The sequence below is a fragment of the Mobula birostris genome, chromosome 14 (genome assembly GCF_030028105.1).
Source record: "Mobula birostris isolate sMobBir1 chromosome 14, sMobBir1.hap1, whole genome shotgun sequence".
NCBI lineage: Eukaryota > Metazoa > Chordata > Chondrichthyes > Myliobatiformes > Myliobatidae > Mobula > Mobula birostris.
The window spans coordinates 308,596-329,679 of NC_092383.1; the positions used below are offsets into that span (position 1 = coordinate 308,596).

Consider the following 21,084-nt stretch of genomic DNA (forward strand, 5'->3'; position numbering starts at 1 on the left):
CCCAGCACTGAGCCTTGCGGTATCCCACTAGTCACTGCCTGCCATTCTGAAAAGGTCCCGTTTATCTCCACTCTTTGCTTCCGGTCTGCCAACCAATTCTCTATCCACATCAATACCTTACCCCCAATACCGTGTGCTTTAAGTTTGCACACCAATCTCCTGTGTGGGACCTTGTCAAAAGCCTTTTGAAAATCCAAATATACCACATCCACTGGTTCTCCCCATCCACTCTACTAGTTACATCCTCAAAAAATTCTACGAGATTCGTCAGACATGATTTTCCTTTCACAAATCCATGCTGACTTTGTGCGATGATTTCACCGCTTTCCAAATGTGCTGTTATCACATCTTTGATAACTGACTCTAGCATTTTCCCCACCACCGATGTCAGGCTAACTGGTCTATAATTCCCCGGTTTCTCTCTCCCTCCTTTTTTAAAAAGTGGGGTTACATTAGCCACCCTCCAATCCTCAGGAACTAATCCAGAAAGGAACAATAGTGCAGACTATTATCTAAATGGGGAGAAGGTTCAGACATCAGAGGTGCAGAGGGACCTGGGAGTCCTCGTGCAAGGCTCCCAGGTGGTTAATTTACAGGTTGAGAGTGATAAAGGCGGCAAATGCAATGTTGGCATTTATTTCAAGGGGATTAGAATATAAAAACAAAGAAGTAATACTGAGCCTTTATAAGATACTAATCAGGCTGCACGGAGTATCGTCAACAGTTTTGGGCCTCATATCTATGAAAGGATGTGTTGTCATTGGAGAGGACAGAGGAGGTTCACAGATGATTCCGGAAATGAAGGGGTTAACATATGAGGACCCTGGTCAGACCCCACTTGGAGTACTGTGCTCAGTTCTGGTCACCTCACTACAGGAAGGATTTGGAAGCCATAGAAAGGGTGCAGGGGAGATTTACAAGGACATTGCCTGGATTGGGGAGCATGCCTTATGAAAATAGGCTGAGTGAACTCGGCCTTTTCTCCTTGGAGCAATGGAAGATGAGAGGTGGCCTGTTAGAAGTGTATAAGATGATGAGAGGCATTGATCATGTGGATAGTCAGAGGCTTTTTCCCAGGGCTGAAATGGCTAGCACAAGAAGGCACAGGTTTAAGGTGCTGGGGTGTAGGTACAGAGGAGATGTCAGGGGTAAGTTTTTTTTATGCAGAGAGTGGTGAGTGCATGGAATGGGCTGCCTGCAACGGTGGTGGAGGCAGATACGATAGGGTCTTTTATGAGACTTTTGGATAGGTACATGGAGCTTAGAAAAATAGAGGGCTATGAGTAAGTCTAGTAATTTCTAAGATAGGGATATGTTCGGCACAACTTTGTGGGCCAAAGGGCCTGTATTGTGCTATGTTTCTATGCTAGGCAACTTTGAGCCTGTACTCACTGGAATTTAGAAGAATGCATGGGGATCTCATTGAGAACTACCGACTAAGGGTATTTCACGGTTTTTGGATTTATTTTTAGATGGTTCCCTTATGTCTTTTGAACAATTATCTAATAAATATAATTTATCAAGAATACATTTTTTTAGATATCTACAAGTTAGAAATTTCCTAAGTACTATACTTTCTTCCTTTCCAATGCTTCCTCCTACATACATTTTAGATACTATAATTAACCTTAATCCATGTCAGAAAGGTGCATCGGCTATGATTTATAATATTATTATGAAACTTAGGAAAGCTCCATTTGATAAGATTAGGGTAGATTGGGAACAGGAATTGGGGTCTATCATTTCCGTGGATGACTGGGGGCAGATTTTACAATTAGTCAATACTTCCTCTATCTGTGCTAAACATTCCCTAATTCAATTTAAAGTTGTTCATAGAGCACATATGTCCAAAGATAAATTAGCTCGCTTTTATTCTCATATTAATCCTTTTTGTGATAGATGTCCGGGGCAGATAGCCTCTTTAACTCATATGTTTTGGTCTTGTCCTACTCTGGAAACTTTTTGGGAGAGACATTTTTAATATTATCTCCAAGGTATTGAATATAGATATCTCTCCTCACCCTATTACTGCTATCTTTGGACTACCTAAAATTTCCAGTAATCTTTCTCCTTCAGCCCGTAGAATGATTGCATTTCTTACTTTAATGGCGAAAAGATGTACCTTACAACATTGGAAAGAGCCTAATGCTCCAACTACCTTTTTTTGGTTTTCTCAGACGATATTATGCTTGAATTTGGAGAAAATTAGAAGCAATCTTTATGATTCCTCACTTAAATTTGAACAGACCTGGAGATCTTTTATTCAATATTTTCATTTAATGTAATATATACCCTTCTTGTTTTTTTTTACTGTTTTTAATGGAGGTCGGGATTGAGGACATGATTTTAAGTTACTTTGCTTTTAGTTAGTTGCACGGTGGGTTTTTTTGGGTTTTTTTTTCCTTTTCTCTATTGATATATATATAAAAATTAGTATACTATTATGTTACCCTGGTACGTTATGTTTAAATTACATTGTTTGTATCATTTTTTTTGTATTAATATCTCCTGTAATTTTATTATATTCTAACAGTGTATTAATGCCTATATGGTTTACCTTTTTGTATACTTATTCAATAAAAAGATTTAAAAAGAAAGAAAGAGAACTACCGAATGTTGAAATGACTAAATGGGGTGGATACAGAGAGGATGTTTCCTCGTGGGGGTATCCAGAACTAGAGGGCACAGCCTGAAAATTGAGCGGTGACCTTTTAGAACAGAGGCAAGAAGAAATTTTATTTAGCTGGATGGTAGTAAACCTGTGGAATGACTGCCACAGACAGTGGTGGTGGCCAAGTCTGTGGGTATATTTAAAGCAGATGTCGATCATTTCCTGATCGGTCAGGGCATCAAAGAATGTGGCAAGAAAACAGATGTATGGTGTTGAGTGGGATCCAGGATCAGCCATGATGGAATGGCAGAGAAGACTTGATGGGCTGAATGGCTTAATTCTGCTCTTATGTCTTATGGTTACATCTGGTCTGCTTCTGCCATTTTCATTATGGATTAATAACCATGGTCAACTGTCTTTTGTTTCAGTCTAACCTCAAGCGCTGCAATCAAAGGAGAAAGTCATGATGTCACCATAGCTCCGACAATACCTGACTCTCTGCCTGAAAGAACATAAAGTGGGCCAATATCTTAGTTGGGCTGTGGGCTAGATAAGACAAGATCATTCGAAAGGTCAAATTATGAACTTTAACCCATTGAACGTCTTAGAAATATAGAAAACCTACAGCACAATACAGGCCCTTCAGCCTACAATGCTGTGCCAAACATGTACTTACTTCCACATAGCCCTCTATTTTTCTAAGCTCCGTGTACCTATCCAGGAATCTCTAAAAAGACCCTATCGTATCTGCCTCCAACACCGTCGCCAGCAGCTCATTCCACGTACTCATCGCTCTCTGCGTAAAAAATTTACCTCTGACATCTCCTCTGTACCTACTTCCAAGCACCTTAAAACTGTGCCCTCTCATGATAGCCATTTTAGCCCTGGGAAAAAGCCTCTGACTATTCACTCAATCAATGCCTCTCATCATCCTATACACCGCTATCAGGTCACCTCTCATCCTCTGCCGCTCCCAAGAGAAAAGACCGAGTTCACTCAACCTATTCTCATAAGGCATGCTCCCCAATCCAGGCAACATCCTTGTAAATCTCCTCTGTACCCTATCTATAGTTTCCACATCTTTCCTGTAGTGAGGTGACCAGAACAGAGCACAGTACAGGTTTCCCCCGCCATCCGAAGGTACAGCGTTCCTATGAAATGGTTCATAAGCCGGAATGCCGTAAAGCGAAGAAGCAATTACCATTTATTTATGTGGGAAAAATTTGTGAGTGTTCGCAGACCCAAAAATAACCTACCAAATCATGTCAAATAACACATAAAACCTAACATAACATATAGTAAAAGCAGGAATGATATGATAAATACACAGCCTATATAAAGTAGAAATACTTCTCCACAATCATTGCCTGCACTGTTCTCCGTAGCGAAAATCTCACGCAAGCGCTCTCGGCAGACAATCTCATGCAAGCACTGTTGGCAAAAACACTCTCTCCAGCAACCTTTAAGCTATGAAGCTGCCAAATCATACCAAATAATGCATAAAAATACACAGCCTATATAAAGTAGAAATAATGTACGTACAGTGCAGTATCACTTACCGGAATTGGGAATTCAGCACAGAGCACACTGATGATGGTGTGTTAGGCTGAGTCGTCGGAGGCTGGGGTGGTGCAGTGGCCTCCACCCTCCAGGCCGCCGACCGATACCAATTTGCGAAGCAAGCAGAGGTACAGCGGTAGCCAGAACACACCCAGCACATCTTTAAGAAAAAAGCTGAAATAAACATGCTAATTAATTAGGTGCCGCCCGGCTCATAATTGTCAGCCCAGATCAGAGGCGACGCATGTTTATTTCGGCTTTTTTTCTTAAAGATGTGCTGTGTGCCTCCTGGCTACTGCTGCATTCTCCGCGAATCGGTATCTGTCTACGGCCCGGGGGTTGGAGTGGTGGGACACTGGGGTGTCACCTCATCATCGATCAGGGCAGGCAGGTCATCTTCTCCTATGACTGCCTGCCTCGATGGCGAAGGTCAAGGTTCATCATCTGCTGTGGCTGATGTGGAAGGCTTGCTCGACTGCTAGCCTCGCGCATTTTTCTATCCTACAGGTCTTTGTAAGCACTCAAACCATCTTGCAAATATGCCCTAAACCTCCATACCCTTTCAAAATTAAAGTCGTACTTTATCATTGTAGCGAAAATCTCACACATTTGCTTCACGTTCAGTTCCTGGATGATTTCACTTTCGGTCCATTCGCTACTGCATTCAATTTCGATCGTTATCCTTTCCTCTTCCAATTGCATCAGCTCTTCATCCATCAGTTATTGGTCATGGGATGCCAAAACCTCTTTAACACCATCTTCATCAACTTCCACAAGCCAAACTCACTTTTCCTTACTTCGTTCATCACAATCGAAACGCTTAATTATGTCTTGTTTTACGCTAAGTGTAACACCCTTACAAGCTCTTTTAGGCTTTTCCAATACCTTAGAACTCATCTTGCTAACGGCTGCTCACAGGCACGTGTTTAAGCAATGCCGGCGAGAATGCAGTTCCGAATCCGGGGGAGGAGCGGCTGCTCGGGGTGCGCGCTGCTTCTTTTTCGCACGCTGTCTTTTTTCGTAACAATGAAAACACCTTCTGTTAGCGAAAACAGGTCATTAATGTAGGTCTTTCATAACAGTGAGGTTTCTTAAAGCGAACGTTCGAAAAGCGGGGGACACCTGTGGACCCAAGGCCCACTTGGGGGCCTGACCAGGGTCCTATATATAACATTACCTCTCGGCTCTTAAACTCAATCCCACAGTTGATGAAGGCCAATGCACCGTATGCCTTCTTAACCACGGTCAACCTACGCGACAGCTTTGAGTGTCCTATGGACTCGGACCCCAAGATCCCTCTGATCCTCCACACTGCCAAGAGTCTTACCTTTAATACTATATTCTGCCATCATACTTGACCTACAAAAATGAACCACCTCACACTTATCTGGGTTGAACTCCATCTGTCACTTCTCAGCCCAGTTTTGCATCTTATCAATATCCCACTGTAACCTCTGACAGCCCTCCACACAATCCACAACACCCCCAACCTTTGTGTCATCAGCAAATTTACTAACCCTTCCCACCACTTCTTCATCCAAGTCATTTATAAAAATCAATGAGAAAAGGGGTCCCAGAACAGATCCCTGAGGCACACTACTAATCACCGACCTCCATGCAGAGTATGACCCGTCTACAGCTACTCTTTGCCTTCTGTGAGCAAGCCTAATTCTGGATCCACAAAGCAAGGTCCCCTTGGATCCCATGCCTCCTTATTTTCTCAATAAGCCTTGCATGGGATATCTTATCAAATGCCTTGCTGAAATCCATATACACTACATCTACTGCTATACCTTCATCAATGTGTTTAGTCACATCCTCAAAAAAATCAATCAGGCTCGTAAGGCACGACCTGCCTTTGATAAAGCCATGCTGACTATTCCTAATCATAATATGCCTCTCCAAATGTTCATAAATCCTGCTTCTCAGGATCTTTTCTATCAACTTACCAACCACTGAAATAAGACTCACTGGTCTATAATTTCCTGGGCTATCTCTACACCCTTTCTTGAATAAGGGAACAACTGTAACCCCTCAATTCTCCGGAACCTCTCCCATCCCCATTGATGATACAAAGATCATTGCCAGAGGCTCAGCAATCTCCTCCCTCGCCTCCCACAGTAGCCTGGGGTACACCTCATCCGGTCTTGAGAGACTTATCCAACTTGATGCTTTCCAAAAGCTCCAGCACATCCTCTTTCTTAATGTCTGTATACTCAATCTTTTCAATCCGCTGTAAGTCATCCGTACAATCGCCAAGATCCTTTTCTGTAGTGAATACTGAAGCAAAGTATTCATTAAGTATCTCTGCAATCTCCTCTGGTTCTATACACACTTTTCCACTGTAACACTTGATTGGTCCTATTCTCTCACATCTTACCCTCTTGCTCTTCACATACTTGTAGAATGCCTTGGAGTTTTCCTTAATCCTGCTCACCAAGGCCTTCTCATGGCCCCTTCTGGCTCTCCTAATTTCATTCTTAAGCTCCTTCCTGCTAGCCTTATAACCTTCTAGATCTCTATCATTACCTAGTTTTTTGAACCAATTCATACCCCAATTCACAGGGGAACTACATCACTGCATAATCAAAGTATGGGAATTGTACTAGCTAACACTGTACTACAGTAGTGAATGGCAATAATGCGTGGGCCAGGCCCGGAAATAATACTTCTTCAATCCAGATTTCTCATGATATGCCAAATAGAGAAATGTCACATTGCTTTTCAAAAACTATAACGTGCTTCGAGCAAAGTCTAAGAGAATGGAGGGTTAGCAAGAGATGAGATAATAACGTGATCATTGTAATCAATTATGAGGCACTGAGGATCAAATGCTTATAAGTCATTCATTTCTTAAAGTAAGCCTGTAATCTCTCAGCACCTGTCCTTTCTACTGAGCACCCCCCCCCATCCCCTTTATCGCCCCCTTAGAAACTCCCACTGAACCCAGGGGTTGATATCATCCACTCTGGGAACCTCTGATCTAGGTGGACAACCCAATAGGAACTGAAAGGCTTTATACATTCACTTCAATCCAATTCCTGGAATTCACAAGTTAATTTCATAAGACCATAAGGTTCAAAGTAAATACATTATATGTACTTCGATATGTCTCCATATACAACTCTGAAATTCATTTTCTTCCAGGTATTCTCAGTAAATCGAAGAAACATAATAGAATTGTTGAAGACCACAGCCACCAAGATGGACAATCAATGTGCAAGTCACAACAAATTGTGTAAATACAAAATAAATAAACAAACAAGCAAGCAATAAATATTCAGAATATGAGATGAAGAGTCCTTGAAAGTGATTATGGGAACAGTTCAGTGATGGGGTGAGTGAAATTGAATGATGTTATCCCCACTGATTCAAGAGCTAGATGTATGAAGGGTAATAACTGTTCCTGAAGCTGGTGGTGTGGATCCTGAGGCCCCTGTATCTTCTTCCTGATGGCAGCAACGAGAAAACAGCATGGCCTGTGTGATGGGGGTCCTTAATGATGGATGCTATTTTCCTACAACAGCGCTCTGTGTAGATGCGTTCAATGATGGGGAGGGCTTTAGTTGTAATGGACACTGCTGTATCCACCACTTTCTGTAGGATTTTCCATTCAAGAGCATTGGTGTTTCTATACCAGCCTGTGATACAACCAGTCAATGTGCTCTCCACCACAACTATAGAAGTTTGTCAAAGTTTTAGATGTCTTTCGCAAACTGGACCTGGGATAGAGCCTCTGAAATTATAACACCAAGGAATTTAAAGTTGCTGACTCTCCTCACCTCTGCTCACCAATAAGGACTGGCTCATGGACCTCTAGTTCTGTCCTCCTGAAATTAATAATCAGCTCCTTGATCTTGATGACATCAAGTGAGAGGTTGTTGCTGTGGTACTACTCAGCCAGATTTTCAATCTCCCTCCTATATGTCACCACCTTTGTTTCAGCCAATAACAGTAGTTTCATCAGCAAAATTAAATATGGCATTGGTTTGCTGAAGGCATAGGAGCAGAATTAAGCTATTTGACCCATCAAATCTGTTCCACTATTCCATCATGGCTGATTATCTCTCCTACCTTCTCCCCATTAACAGTTGTTGCCCTGACCAACCACAGGACAAAGCCACCCACGATCTCTAAACAGCTGGTGAAAAGGGTGCCAGCAAACAACGCTATCTCGGGCAACATCTTCCAGATAGTCCACAAAACTGTTTTGTTCACTTCTTCTATGTCTTCTTTTTATTTTAAATGCATTTTTGGTACTGTTAGAGCCTGTGGTCCACAGTTTGAAGATTGAATGACTGATCTGGTGCTTCGCCGTCTCAAAGAAGATTCCAGGAAGCAAGCAGCCACGAGGCCTGGAAGCTTAGAATCAAGGCACAAGCCCATGACCGACACCATTTCTCGCCAATTAAAGCGTTGAGGAAAATCAATTAAAACATCGAGGCAAATGTAGAAGGTCAGCGTGTATTCAGTGCCTCTCTCCTTCTCTCCTTCTCCCCCTCTCTCCACCCCGCCTTCCCCCCCCACCCCCCATGCTGTCAGAAGATGATACCAAAGTTCCGGGTCTGCAATTTGCGAATTAGTTTGTAGTTCTCTTGGACTTTTTCAGTTTAATGTTTTGTATTCTGTGTTTTTGCTTGTTGCCATTTGCACAATTTGTTTGATATTTGTGAAGAGATTTGGGGTTTGATGCTCTTGTTGCCATTTGCACAATTTCTTGGTTTTTGCACGTGGGGGGGGGGGGTTGATGTTTTCCTTTGAACGGCCTCCATGGTTTTCTTTGATTTGTGGCTGTCTAGAGAAGACGAATCTCAGAGTTGTATATTGTATACATACTTTGATAATAAATGTACTTTGAACTTAAAGAAGTGCAAACTTGAACAGACTGTTGCTTCACCAAAGATAATTACTGGACTTTTGCCAAAAACTGTTGAAATGTTCCAGCTAAGATAATGAAACCTTACTTTTCATAAATCTATACTAAAAATGTTACAATTGCATGGATTGTCCTAAAATAAACTCTTATTACATGCAATTTCCAGCAAATTCTTCCAATTATAAATTCCTATCAACATTTATCAGAAATTACTGTTAAAACAAGGACTTTATAAAGCTGTCACTGCCACGTCTCCTGTTTCTCAAGTTGTACTGAATAGATCCAACTACCTCTGCTTACCAACTTGTACTATGTTCGCTTTTTAAGAATATCATTAAATGATCTGCATAGAAATGATGATGTACAAACCTATTTGGCATGGGTACTGAATCATAACAGCAGCCCACTCAACTGCATTGTGAAACTCTGTCTCACCTGAAGAGTTATGCTAGGCCTATTTTAGGACAAGGAATTTTATAGTAACAGGAATTTTAGTTATGATGACCTTTGACAGTAAAAACAGTTTTATTATGTGTATTTGTATTTTAAATCACATGCATTAAGTTTTAGTATTTATTATCTATTGTGGGTATTTTATATTGTGGGTATTTTATATTGTGTTTAACTCTATGTAGTGTGGTGCTGTGTATCTTCAGCTCTGTGATGGTCTTACCACTGCACAAATGAAGTTCCTCACAGAAAATAAAGTGAATTGAATTGAATTGATTTTGTCTTCTAGTAACAGAAAAGGAAATGTGTTTGCAGATGCCTTATCATGGAATTGTTCACAGCACAGAAAAAGCCCATTTAGAGGTTAAAATCTTACCTCTAAAGAAAAGAGTATTTTCAATGATCTTGATGTCAGGTTTCTGTTGATAGAGAAAACAATTAAAAGGGATAGTATTGATTAAGGTTTACTATTTCTCGCAATTTTATAGAAAAAGCAAATGGTGCTACAATATTCTCTCTCACTAATGAATATTGAAGCAAAATATTAAGGGCCCCCCCTACCTCCTCCAATTCCAGGCACGTTTCCTCTTCGATCCCTGATCAGTCCTACCCTCATTCGTCATCCTCCTGTTCTTCACTTACGTGGACAAAGTCTTGGGGTTTTCCTTAATGCTATTCATCAAGGCCTTTCCATGCACAATTCGAGCTCTCTGGAGTCCATTCATCAGCTTTTTCCTGGCTACCTTGCAACTCTCCGGACCCCTGTCTGATCCTTGCTTTCTAAACCTTCCTTAAGTAAGCTTCTTTCTTCCTATCTTTTGCACTAAAGAGTTGCCAATAACATCAGGGAAGTGGAAGCCCCCCATGACAACCCTGTTATTTTTGCATCTCTCCAAAATTCACCTCTTGATCTGTTCCTCAGCATTTCTGTTGTCATTAGGCATCTACAGAATACTCTCAATAAAGTGATTACTCCCTTCCTATTTCTAACTTCCACACACACTGACTCAAAAGACAATCCAATCATGAGCCCTCCCATTGTGCAGCTGTGCTACTCTCCAACCTCTTATCTTTCTCCCTGTCCACTTTGAAACTCTAAACCCTAGAATATTCTGCAGCCATTCCTGCCCTTGTGACAGCCAAGTATCTGTAATAACAACAAGATCATACATCAATGTACTGACCCATGTTCTAAGTTCATAACTCTTGTTCCTCAAACTTCTTGCATTAAAATAGGCACACTTCAACCCATTCCACTATTGCAATTTTTCCCCATCAACTACCTATCGTTCCTCACAGACTCTCTATATGCTGTATCTACCTGTACACCAACTGCCCCATCCTCTATCATTCAGGTTCCCACCCCCTGCAAAACTAGTCTAAACACTCATTTGATGTGTTTCATAATTCTGGTTTTGTAAAAACAAAAAAATATATAAAATGCCAGTTTGTTCACTTAACCGAAAATCATACATATAAAGTTAATACTGTATAAAATATTCACAAAATGAGACTAACCAGCATTTTATTATTAAAATGTGCAACTTGGAAGCAGGCAACTAAGCCAAAAAACTCCATATTAGTGATCATGTCTACACAAGCAGTGGTTGTAATCTCTAGCACTTATTCCTATTCCTCTATCCAACATGTTTTTACTTCCAAATTAGCAATTTTCAGCCATGCTTTACACACCATTTCAAAACAATCCTTCACAATACGTCAACATCATTTTGAGACTAAGAGACTGCAGATCTGAGTTGTGGAGCATCACCTAAAAACCTACAGGAACTCAGCAGGTCAGGCAGCACCTATGGAGGGAAATAGACAGTTGACTTCTTTGGTGCCTGACCTGCGGAGATGCTGCAGCTTTTTATGTGCTGCTCAACTTTATTTTGAGGTCACACAAATGTAACTAGAAGAACACAGTGACACAGACAACCATTAAGTGTAATATCATCACATCAGAGATAAACAAGATCAGAACATAGTTTAGATATGTAGTAAAATGGCTTATGACAGAGCTTCTAAATAATGGTTTCAAACTGACTAGATACTTCCAGCAATCATTCAATATATTGGTAAATTGGTTTCATGATTGTATATGCAGTGAAAAACTTTGTTTTGCATGCCATCCATAAAGATCATTTCATCACATCAATACATTGAGCTAGAAGAGAAAAGCAGTAACAGAATGTAGAATAAAATGTTACAGTTGCAGAGAAAGTTCAATGTAGGCATATAGCAAGGTGGAAGGCTATGAAGAGGTCAATTGTGACGTTAAGAGTCCATCTTATTGTACTAGGGAACCATTTAACTGTGGGACAGAAGCTGTTCCGTGCATTCAGGATTTATATCTTCTGCCCAATGGGTGGGGCATATGGATACAGAATGCCCAAGGTGGTTGGGGTCTTTGATTATGCTGGCTTCTTTACAGAGGCAGCACAAGTGTAGAGAGGGTCTATATAGAGGGGAGATTAATTTCTGTGATGTTCTGAACTGTGTCCACAACTCTCTACAGTTCCTTGTGGCCTCAAAAAGAGTAGTTGCCACACCAAGCTGTAATGCATCCAAATAGGATGCTTTCTATAGTGCATCTATAAAAAATTGGTGAGGGACAATGGGAACATGGTGAATTTCTTTAGCCTCCTAGGGAAGAAGGGTGCTGGTGCACTTTCTTACCCACGATTGGACCATGACAGGCTACCAGTGATGTTCACTCCCAGGAACTTGAAGCTCTCAACCCTTCTCTCATCCTGAACTTTAATTCATCCTTCTATCAATTTATATTCAACACCTGCCAAAAAATATGACCTTACCAATACCAATTTGTCTAAAATATAATTGTGCACAAAGTAACTTTCCAGAATGTTCTCTGTCACTAGTGTCATCAAACAGAATATATTATTTATACATCATTATGGGTGAGTGTGCAGCTGGCATTGTAGTTTTATCTCATCTTGCAAGCATAGGGTTACAGCAATGTACTAGGTGTTCTGGCTCATTCACCCACGAAATGCAAGCAGTTCTTGGTGCAACAACCATTACATTATCTGCCCACAGGGCTCTGACTCACCTCCACCTTCCTGTCCACCCCAACCACTTCATCTACCTCAATAAAAATGTTCATCCTCTCCCACCTCTACGTTCCCATCCACCCACCCCCACTCCATCTACCTCAATTAGAATGTCCATCCTGACCCACCTCTACCTTCCCATCCACCCAACCACTCCATCTACCTCAATCAGAATGCCCATCCTGTCCCACCTGTACTGTCCCATCTAACCCAAACAGCTCTACCTTCCCATCCACCCCTTCCACTCCACCTAGCTCAATCAGAATGCCCATCCTGACCCACCTGTACTGTCCCATCCACCCAAACAGCTCACCCCTCCCACTCCACCTAGCTCAATCAGACTGCCCATCCTGACCCACTTGTACTGTCCCATCCACCCAACCACTACATCTAGCTCAATCAGAATGCCCATCCTGTCCCACCTGTACTGTCCCATCTAACCCAAACAGCTCTACCTTCCCATCCACCCCTCCCACTCCACCTAGCTCAATCAGAATGTCCATCCTGACCCACCCCAACCACCTCAGTCAGAATGCCCATCATGTCTCACCTTCACCGTCCCGTCCATCTCATCCACACTATCCACCCCACACACCGACCCACATCTGCCTTCCCATTTACCCCGATCAGAACGACCACCTCCCCACACCATCCTTCCCACCACCTCACCCGGTGCCAGTCATCCCCAAGTTAATCATCACCGGACCCTTTCCCCGCCGACCCCCACCTCTTCCGCGCGCGGTCGCACACCACGGCCGTACACCGTGCACGCGCGCCGATAACCCCTCCCCCAGTCCGCCCGCCCGTTCGCTTCACCTGCACATCACTCAGGTCCACCCTGAGGAACAGCTCGCCGTGCCTCTGCGCCCAATAGACGTGCGGAGTCAGGCTCTGGCCGTGACCCTGGCCCGGCATCTCGCACCACAGCAAGAGCGCACGGTGACCAACAGGGATCCGTGTCCGATTGCTCAGCGTCCTCGCCGCGCCGCTGCTATTTTACTGGAACAATCGGAACGACTGACGTGCGCGTCGCACGGGGTGGGTGCGCGCACGCTCCAGGACGCTGCAGTAAGTTCCTTCCGGGAGAAAAAGCTTTCGTTTTAGTCAATGTTGAAACGGAACAAAATAGCAACCAATCTGTGCATAGCAACACACATCAAAGTCGCTGGTGAACGCAGCAGGCCAGGCAGCATCTCTAGGAAGAGGTGCAGTCGACGTTTCAGGCCGAGACCCTTCGTCAGGACTAACTGAAGGAAGAGTGAGTAAGGGACTGCACCTCTTCCTACAGATGTTGCCTGGCCTGCTGCGTTCACCAGCAACTTTGATGTGTGTTGCTTGAATTTCCAGCATCTGCAGAATTCCTGTTGTTCTGTGCATAGCAAGCTGGCAGCGGTAATGAACAGATAATCTACTTATAGTGACACAGGCCATGGGATGAATATTAGCCGGTCAACAAACATTAGATCAGATCAAAATCAAGTTTCTTATTATTGGCATATGTCGTGGAATTTGTTGTTTTGCAGCAGCAGTACTTTGGAATGCATACTATTCTTACATATAATTCACAATAAGAGCTATATACAAAATTTAATTGTATGTAAAAAGAGAGAAAAAAAAAGAAATACTTAGGTAGAGTTCATGGGTCTATTGTTAATTAAGAAATCTGATGGCCAGGGGAAGAAGCTGTTCCTGAAACATTGAGTGTGTGTCTTCAGGGTCCTGTATCTCCTCGATGGTAACAATGAGAAGAGGTATATCCTGGGTGATGGGAGTCCTTAATGATGGATGCCAACTTTTTGGCTAGTGCCTCTGATGGAGCTGGCTGAGTTTACAACTTTCTGCTGCTTTTTCCAATCCAGTGCATTGGCCCCTCCATACTAGATGGTGATGCAACTGACAGAGATTAAATTATCTCCACAGTACTTCTAAAAATTTACAAGTCTTTGGTGACAAACCAAATCTCCTCAAACCCCTGATGAAATATGTTGTACCTTTTTTGTAGTCAGAGTCATAGTCATACTTTATTGATCCTGGGGGAAATTGTTTTTTGTTACAGTTGCACCATAAATAATAAATAGTAATAGGACCATAAATAGTTAAATAGTAATATGTAAAATATGCCAGTAAATTATGAAATAAGTCCAGGACCAGCCTATTGGCTCAGGGTGTCTGACCCTCCAAGGGAGGAGTTGTAAAGTTTGATGGCCACAGGCAGGAATGACTTCCTATGACAATCTGTGCTGCATCTCGGAGGAATGAGTCTCTGGCTGAATGTACTCCTGTGCCCACCCAGTACATTATGTAGTGGATAGGAGACATTGACCAAGATGGCATGCAACTTTGACAGCATACTCTTTTCAGACACCACCATGAGAGAGTCCAGTTCCATCCCCACAACATCACTGGCCTTATGGATGTAATTGTTGGGCTCAGGATAGATCTTCATCAGAGATGTTGACACCCAAGAACTTGAAACTGCTCATCCTTTCCACTGTTGATACCTCAATGAGGATTTGTGTGTGTTCCCATGACTTCTGAAGTCCAGAATCTATTCCTTGGTCATATTGACGTTGAGTGCAAGATTGTTTTTGCGACACCACTCAACCAGCTGATCTGATAAGAGGAATAGATAGAGTGGATAGCCAGCGCCTCTTCCCCCGGGCACCACTGCTCAATACAAGAGGACATGGCTTTAAGGTAAGGGGTGGGAAGTTCAATGGGGATATTAGAGAAAGATTTTTTACTCAGAGAGTGGTTGGTGCGTGGAATGCACTGCCTGAGTCAGTGGTGGAGGCAGATACACTGGTGAAGTTTAACAGACTACTAGACAGGTATATGGAGGAATTTAAGGTGGGGGCTTATATGGCAGGCAGGGTTTGAGGGTCGGCACAACATTGTGGGCCGAAGGGCCTGTACTGTGCTGTACTATTCTATGTTCTATGTCTCACTCCTGTACTCCTCCTCGTCACCATCTGAAATTCTGCCAACATTAGTTGTGTCATCAGCAAATTTATAAATGACATTTTAGCTGCGCCTAGCCATACATTCGTGGGTGTAGAGAGAGTTTAGCAGTGGGCTCAGCACACATGCTTGAGGTGCCCCAGTGTTGATTGTCAGCTAGGAGTTAATGTTACATCTCATCAGCATTGACTGTGGTCTCCCAGTGAGTAAATTAAGGATCTATCTGCAGAGGGAGGTACAGAGGCCCAGACTGGAGTTTGTTGATTACAACTGCGAGTATGATTATGTTGAACGCTGAGCTGTTACATCATATCTACCAGGGTGCAATGAAATTCCTTTCTCACATGAACCTCACAGACTAAACAGTACATATCACGATAATAAACAACAGAATGGTGTGTAATACAGCACAATGGTGCAAATATGATCTTATTTAAGTCTAAATAATCTTTAGTGCAAAAAGAAATGCTGAAGAGCAGACAATGGAAAAACCAAAATACAATAGAATTAAAAGAGCCAGAATATGACAGCATCACCACGAAGGAGAATGTGAAACAGATGATTGGCTTAGAAGCCTGATAGCATAGAGGAAATGGGATTGGAGTTAGTTCATTATTTTCTCATGCACAGGGATAAAGTGAAAAGCTTATCTTGAATACAGTTCATACAGGTCAAGAAACTGTTCTTGAGGCTGGCTATTCACAAACAAGAGAAAATCTATAGATGCTGGAAATCCGAGCAACACACACAAAATGCTGGAGGAACTCAGCAGGCCAGGCAGCATCTATGGGAAAAAATACAGTAGACACTTTGGGCTGAAATGTCAACTGTACTTTTTTCCCACAGATGCTCCCTGACCTGCTGAGTTCCTCCAGCATTTTGTGTGTGAGACTGGCTGTCCAGGCTTTCAAGCTGCTGCATCTTCTCTCAGAAAGTAGAAGACAGAAAGGGGAATGGCCAGGGTGGTAGGCATCTTTGCTAATACCATTGGCTTTCCTGAAGCAATGCATCTGAAGATAGACTGGAGGAAAGGATGTGATAAGCCTGTGATGAACTGGGCAGTGTTTACCTCTTTCTGTAGCTTCCACTGGTCCAGAACAGAGCAAGAGACATGAGAGTCATAGACTGGGCTGATCCAGCTGTCAAAGATTCCCATCTAAGCTAGTCCCATTTACCCACATTTGGCCCATATCCCTCTAATCTTTCCTATCCTAGAACCTCTTCAAGTACTTTTTAAATGTTGTTAATATACCTGCTTCAAACACTTGCATTAGCAGCTCATCCCATATCCATCACTGTCTAAGTGAAAAAGATACTTCTCGACTTCCTATTAAAGTGGAGGAAGAGGAATTATGAGGCTATCAGGCAGGAACTTGGAAGCTTAAATTGGGAACAGATGTTCTCAAGGAAAGGTATGGAAGAAATGTGGCAAATGTTCAGGGGATATTTGTGTGGAGTTCTGCATAGGTACGTTCCAATGAGACAGGGAAGTTATGGGAGGGTACAGGAATCGTGGTGTACAAAGGCTGTAGTAAATCTAGTCAAGAAGAAAAAAAAAGCTTATGAAAGGTTCAGAGAGCTAGGTTATGTTAGAGATCTAGAAGATTATAAGGCTAACAGAAAGGAGCTTAAGAAGAAAATTAGGAGAGCCAGAAGGGGCCATGAGAAGGCCTTGGTGGGCAGGATTAAGGAAAACCCCAAGGCATTCTACAAGTATGTGAAGAGCAAGATAATAAGACGTGAAAGAATAGGACCTATCAAGTGTGACAGTGGGAAAGTGTGTATGGAACCGGAGGAAATAGCAGAGGTACTTGAATACTTTTAATTCAGTATTCACTATGGAAAAGGATCTTGGTGATTGTAGTGATGACTTGCAGCAGACTGAAAAACTTGAGCATGTAGATATTAAGAAAGAGGACCTGCTGGAGCTTTGGGAAAGCATCAAGTTGGGTAAGTCACCGGGACCGGATGAGATGTACCCCAGGCTACTGTGGGAGACGAGGGGGGAGATTGCTGAGCCTCTGGCGATGATCTTTGCAACATCAATGGGGACGGGAGAGGTTCCGGAGGATTGGAGGGTTGCAGATGTTGTTACATTATTCAGGAAAGGGAGTAGAGATAGCCCAGGAAATTATAGACCAGTCAGTCTTACTTCAGTGGTTGGTAAGTTGATGGAGAAGATCCTGAGAAGCAGGATTTATGAACATTTGGAGAGGTATAATATGATTAGGAATAGCCAGCATGGTTTTGTCAAGGGCGGGTTGTGCCTTACGAGCTGATTGAATTTTTTGAGGATGTGACTAAACACATTGATGAAGGAAGAGCAGTAGAAGTAGTGTACAGTAATGGATTTCAGCAAGGCAATTGATAAGGTACCCCATGCAAGGCTTATTGAGAAAGTAAGGTGGCATGGGATCCAAGGGGACATTGCTTTGTGGTTTCAGAACTGGCTTGCCCACAGAAGGCAAAGAGTGGTGTAGACGGGTCATATTCTGCATGGAGGTCGGTGACCAGTGGTGTGCCTCAGGGATCTGTTCTGGGACCATTACTCTTCGTGATTTTTATGAAGGACCTGGATGAGGAAGTGGAGGGATGGTAAGTTTGCTGATGACACTGTCACGTACCCCGTGATGGGTTAAAGAACCAGCAGAAATGGAAAACACCTTGGAGTCCAGTACTGCTATTAACTAATGGTATTTATTAGTAACTACGCAATACAGTAATATAAATGCAGATGCATCATACAGGTTAGCAATGAATATATATGTATGTGTGTGTGTGTGTGTGTGTGTGTGTGTGTGTGTGTGTGTGTGTGTGTGTGTGTGTGTGTGTGTGTGTTTAAATAGAGAAATTAAGCTTCTTCAGGCCTGGGGGTAAATGGATACAGTCTGAAGGCTGATTATGGAGGACTGGAAGATTGCAAATGTCACTCCGCTATTTAAGAAGGGGGCAAGGAAGCAAAAAGTAAATTATAGACCTGTTAGCTTGACATCAGTGGTTGGGAAGTTGTTGGAGTCGATTGTCAAGGATGAGGTTATGGAGTACCTGGAGGCATATGACAAGATAGGCAGAACTCAGCATGGTTTCCTTAAAGGAAAATCCTGCCTGACAAACCTATTACAACTTTTTGAAGAAATTACAAGTAGGCTAGACAAGGGAGATGCAGTGGATGTTGTAAATTTGGACTTTCAGAAGGCCTTTGACAAGGTGCCACACATGAGCCTACTTAACAAGATAAGAGCCCATGGAATTACGGGAAAGTTACATATGTGGATAGAGGGTTGGCTGATTGGCAGGAAACAGAGAGTGGGAATAAAGGGATCCTACTCTGGTTGGCTGCTGGTTACCAGTGGTGTTCCACAGGGGTCCGTGTTGGGGCTGCTTCTTTTTACGTTGTACATCAACGATTTGGATTATGGATTAGATGGCTTTGTGGCTAAGTTTGCTGATGATATGAAGATAGGTGGAGAGGCCGGTAGTGCTGAGGAAACAGAAAGCCTGCAGAGAGACTTGGATGGATTGGAAGAATGGGCAAGGAAGTGGCAAATGAAATACAATGTTGGAAAGTGTATGGTTATGCACTTTGGCAGAAGAAATAAATGGGCAGACTATTATTCAAATAGGGAGAGAATTCAAAGTTCTGAGATGCAACGGGACTTTGGAGTCTTCGTACAGGATACCCTTAAGGTTAACCTCCAGGTTGAGTCAGTGGTGAAGAAGGCGAATGCAATGTTGGCATTCATTTCCAGAGGAATAGAGTTGAGGCTCTATAAGGCACTGGTGAGACCTCACTTGGAGTACTGTGGGCAGTTTTAGTCTCCTTATTTAAGGAAGGACGTGCTGACGTTGGAGAGGGTACAGAGAAGATTCATTAGAATGATTCCGGGAATGAGAGGGTTAACATATCAGGAACGTTTGTCTGCTCTTGGACTGTATTCCTTGGAGTTTAGAAGAATGAGGGGGGACCTCATAGAAACATTTTGAATGTTGAAAGGCATGGACAGAGTGGATGTGGCGAAGTTGTTTCCCATGATGTGGGAGTCTAGTATGAGAGGGCATGACTTAAGGATTGAAGAGCGCCCATTCAGAACAGAGATGCGAAGAAATTTTTTTAGCCAGAGGGTGGTGAATCTATGGAATTTGTTGCCACGGGCGGCAGTGGAGGCCAAGTCATTGGGTGTATTTAAGGCAGAGGTTGATAGGTATCTGAGTAGCCAGGGCATCAAAGGTTATAGTGAAAAGGTGGGGGAGTGGGACTAAATGGGAGAATGGATCAGCTCTCATGATAAGATGGCGGAGCAGACTCGATGGGCCGAATGGCCGGCTTCTGCTCCTTTGTCTTATGGTCTTATGGTCTTTATACTTGTGCGACAAGCTTGCGCCGTAGCCTACACAAGTGAGCAACGCCATTGTGAGCATTTATACTTGTGCGTTGGTGTGTCTGCGTCGCTCTGCAATTCACACACGTCACGCATGTGCACACACCTGCCCGTGCAAGGCTTCATGGTCATGGTAGTCTTTCTCGGGGTAAACAAGTTTAAAGCGAGCTTCTTTTTTCGTAAAAGCGAAATGTGTCCTCCATAATTTCGGAGGTCTGTAAAGCTTTATGGAAAGCATTGCAGCCAGAGTTGCTTCCTTGCCCTACAGTCGCCCAATGGGAAGCTATTGCAGCATAGGAAGAAATGAGTTGCTACCAAGCGGGCCAATCACAGTTGTTGCGGTCTGCATTGCAGTGATGCGTAGTTACATTTTGGGAGAGGTGCGCGTCAGGCTACGGCGTAGGGATCCGTGTAGGCACTGCGCCATACCTATGACATCGATTTGATGCACAAGTATAAATCAGCCTTGACAGTGATGAGTAAAGTTCAGTTCAGTTCGTGGTATTAAGTTGAGTAGTGATGGAGAGAGAGAGAGGTGCTTGGTTCTTCAGGTGAGCTGATGCTGTTGATCTTCCCGTTGTCCTCCGAAACTTCCAAGTTAGCCAAACTTGACCAACTTAAGAGCACCGTCTTTGAGTGATAGTCTACCAATCCAGGCGAGAGTTAGACACACTAGTAGACTCCACAAGGTCGCTCTTTCACGCACTAACAATCACAGATCGATACCTTGTAATTGATCCACAGTCCCACACTTGTGGGCACCTAAAAAGGATAGTGGTAACTTCACCTTAGTGTGTCTGCGTGTCCTCCGAAACAAGTAATTATGCTGGTTTAAATACTGTTGTGCTGAACACCAGCTGTCCATCAAGTAGCTCCTCCCTTTTCTCTCTATAAGAACTTAGAAGCTGCCAGTGTCCTTGCAGAAGTGTAAACATGCTGCGGAGAAACCATAACACCATCTCCAAACAGTCTCTCTCCCTCCCTCTTTTCAAAAGCACAGTTCATAGGGATAATTCAGGATCCCGTCACAACACAAAGGTTGGAGGTGTTGTGGATAGTTTGAAGGGCTTTCAGAGGTTACAGCGGGACATTGATAGGATGCAAAACTGGGCAGAGAAGTAGCAGATGGGGTTCAACCCAGGTAAGTGTGAGGTGGTTCATTTTGGTACGTCA

The 21,084-nt window shown here is 43.0% G+C and overlaps 1 protein-coding gene across 1 annotated transcript in view; it reads right to left on the reverse strand.

Moving 5' to 3' along the window:
* Window positions 1–13,601, reverse strand: part of hacd3 (3-hydroxyacyl-CoA dehydratase 3) — a 79,185-nt gene extending 65,584 nt beyond the window's left edge. The window contains exons 1-2 of the mRNA XM_072277885.1: window positions 13,388–13,601; window positions 9,874–9,916 (exon numbers count right to left, since the gene is read on the reverse strand). Coding sequence (XP_072133986.1) covers window positions 9,874–9,916; window positions 13,388–13,486 — 142 coding nt within the window. The 5' untranslated portion in view covers window positions 13,487–13,601. The remainder of the gene's footprint in view (window positions 1–9,873; window positions 9,917–13,387) is intronic.
* Window positions 13,602–21,084: the final 7,483 nt, after the last annotated feature.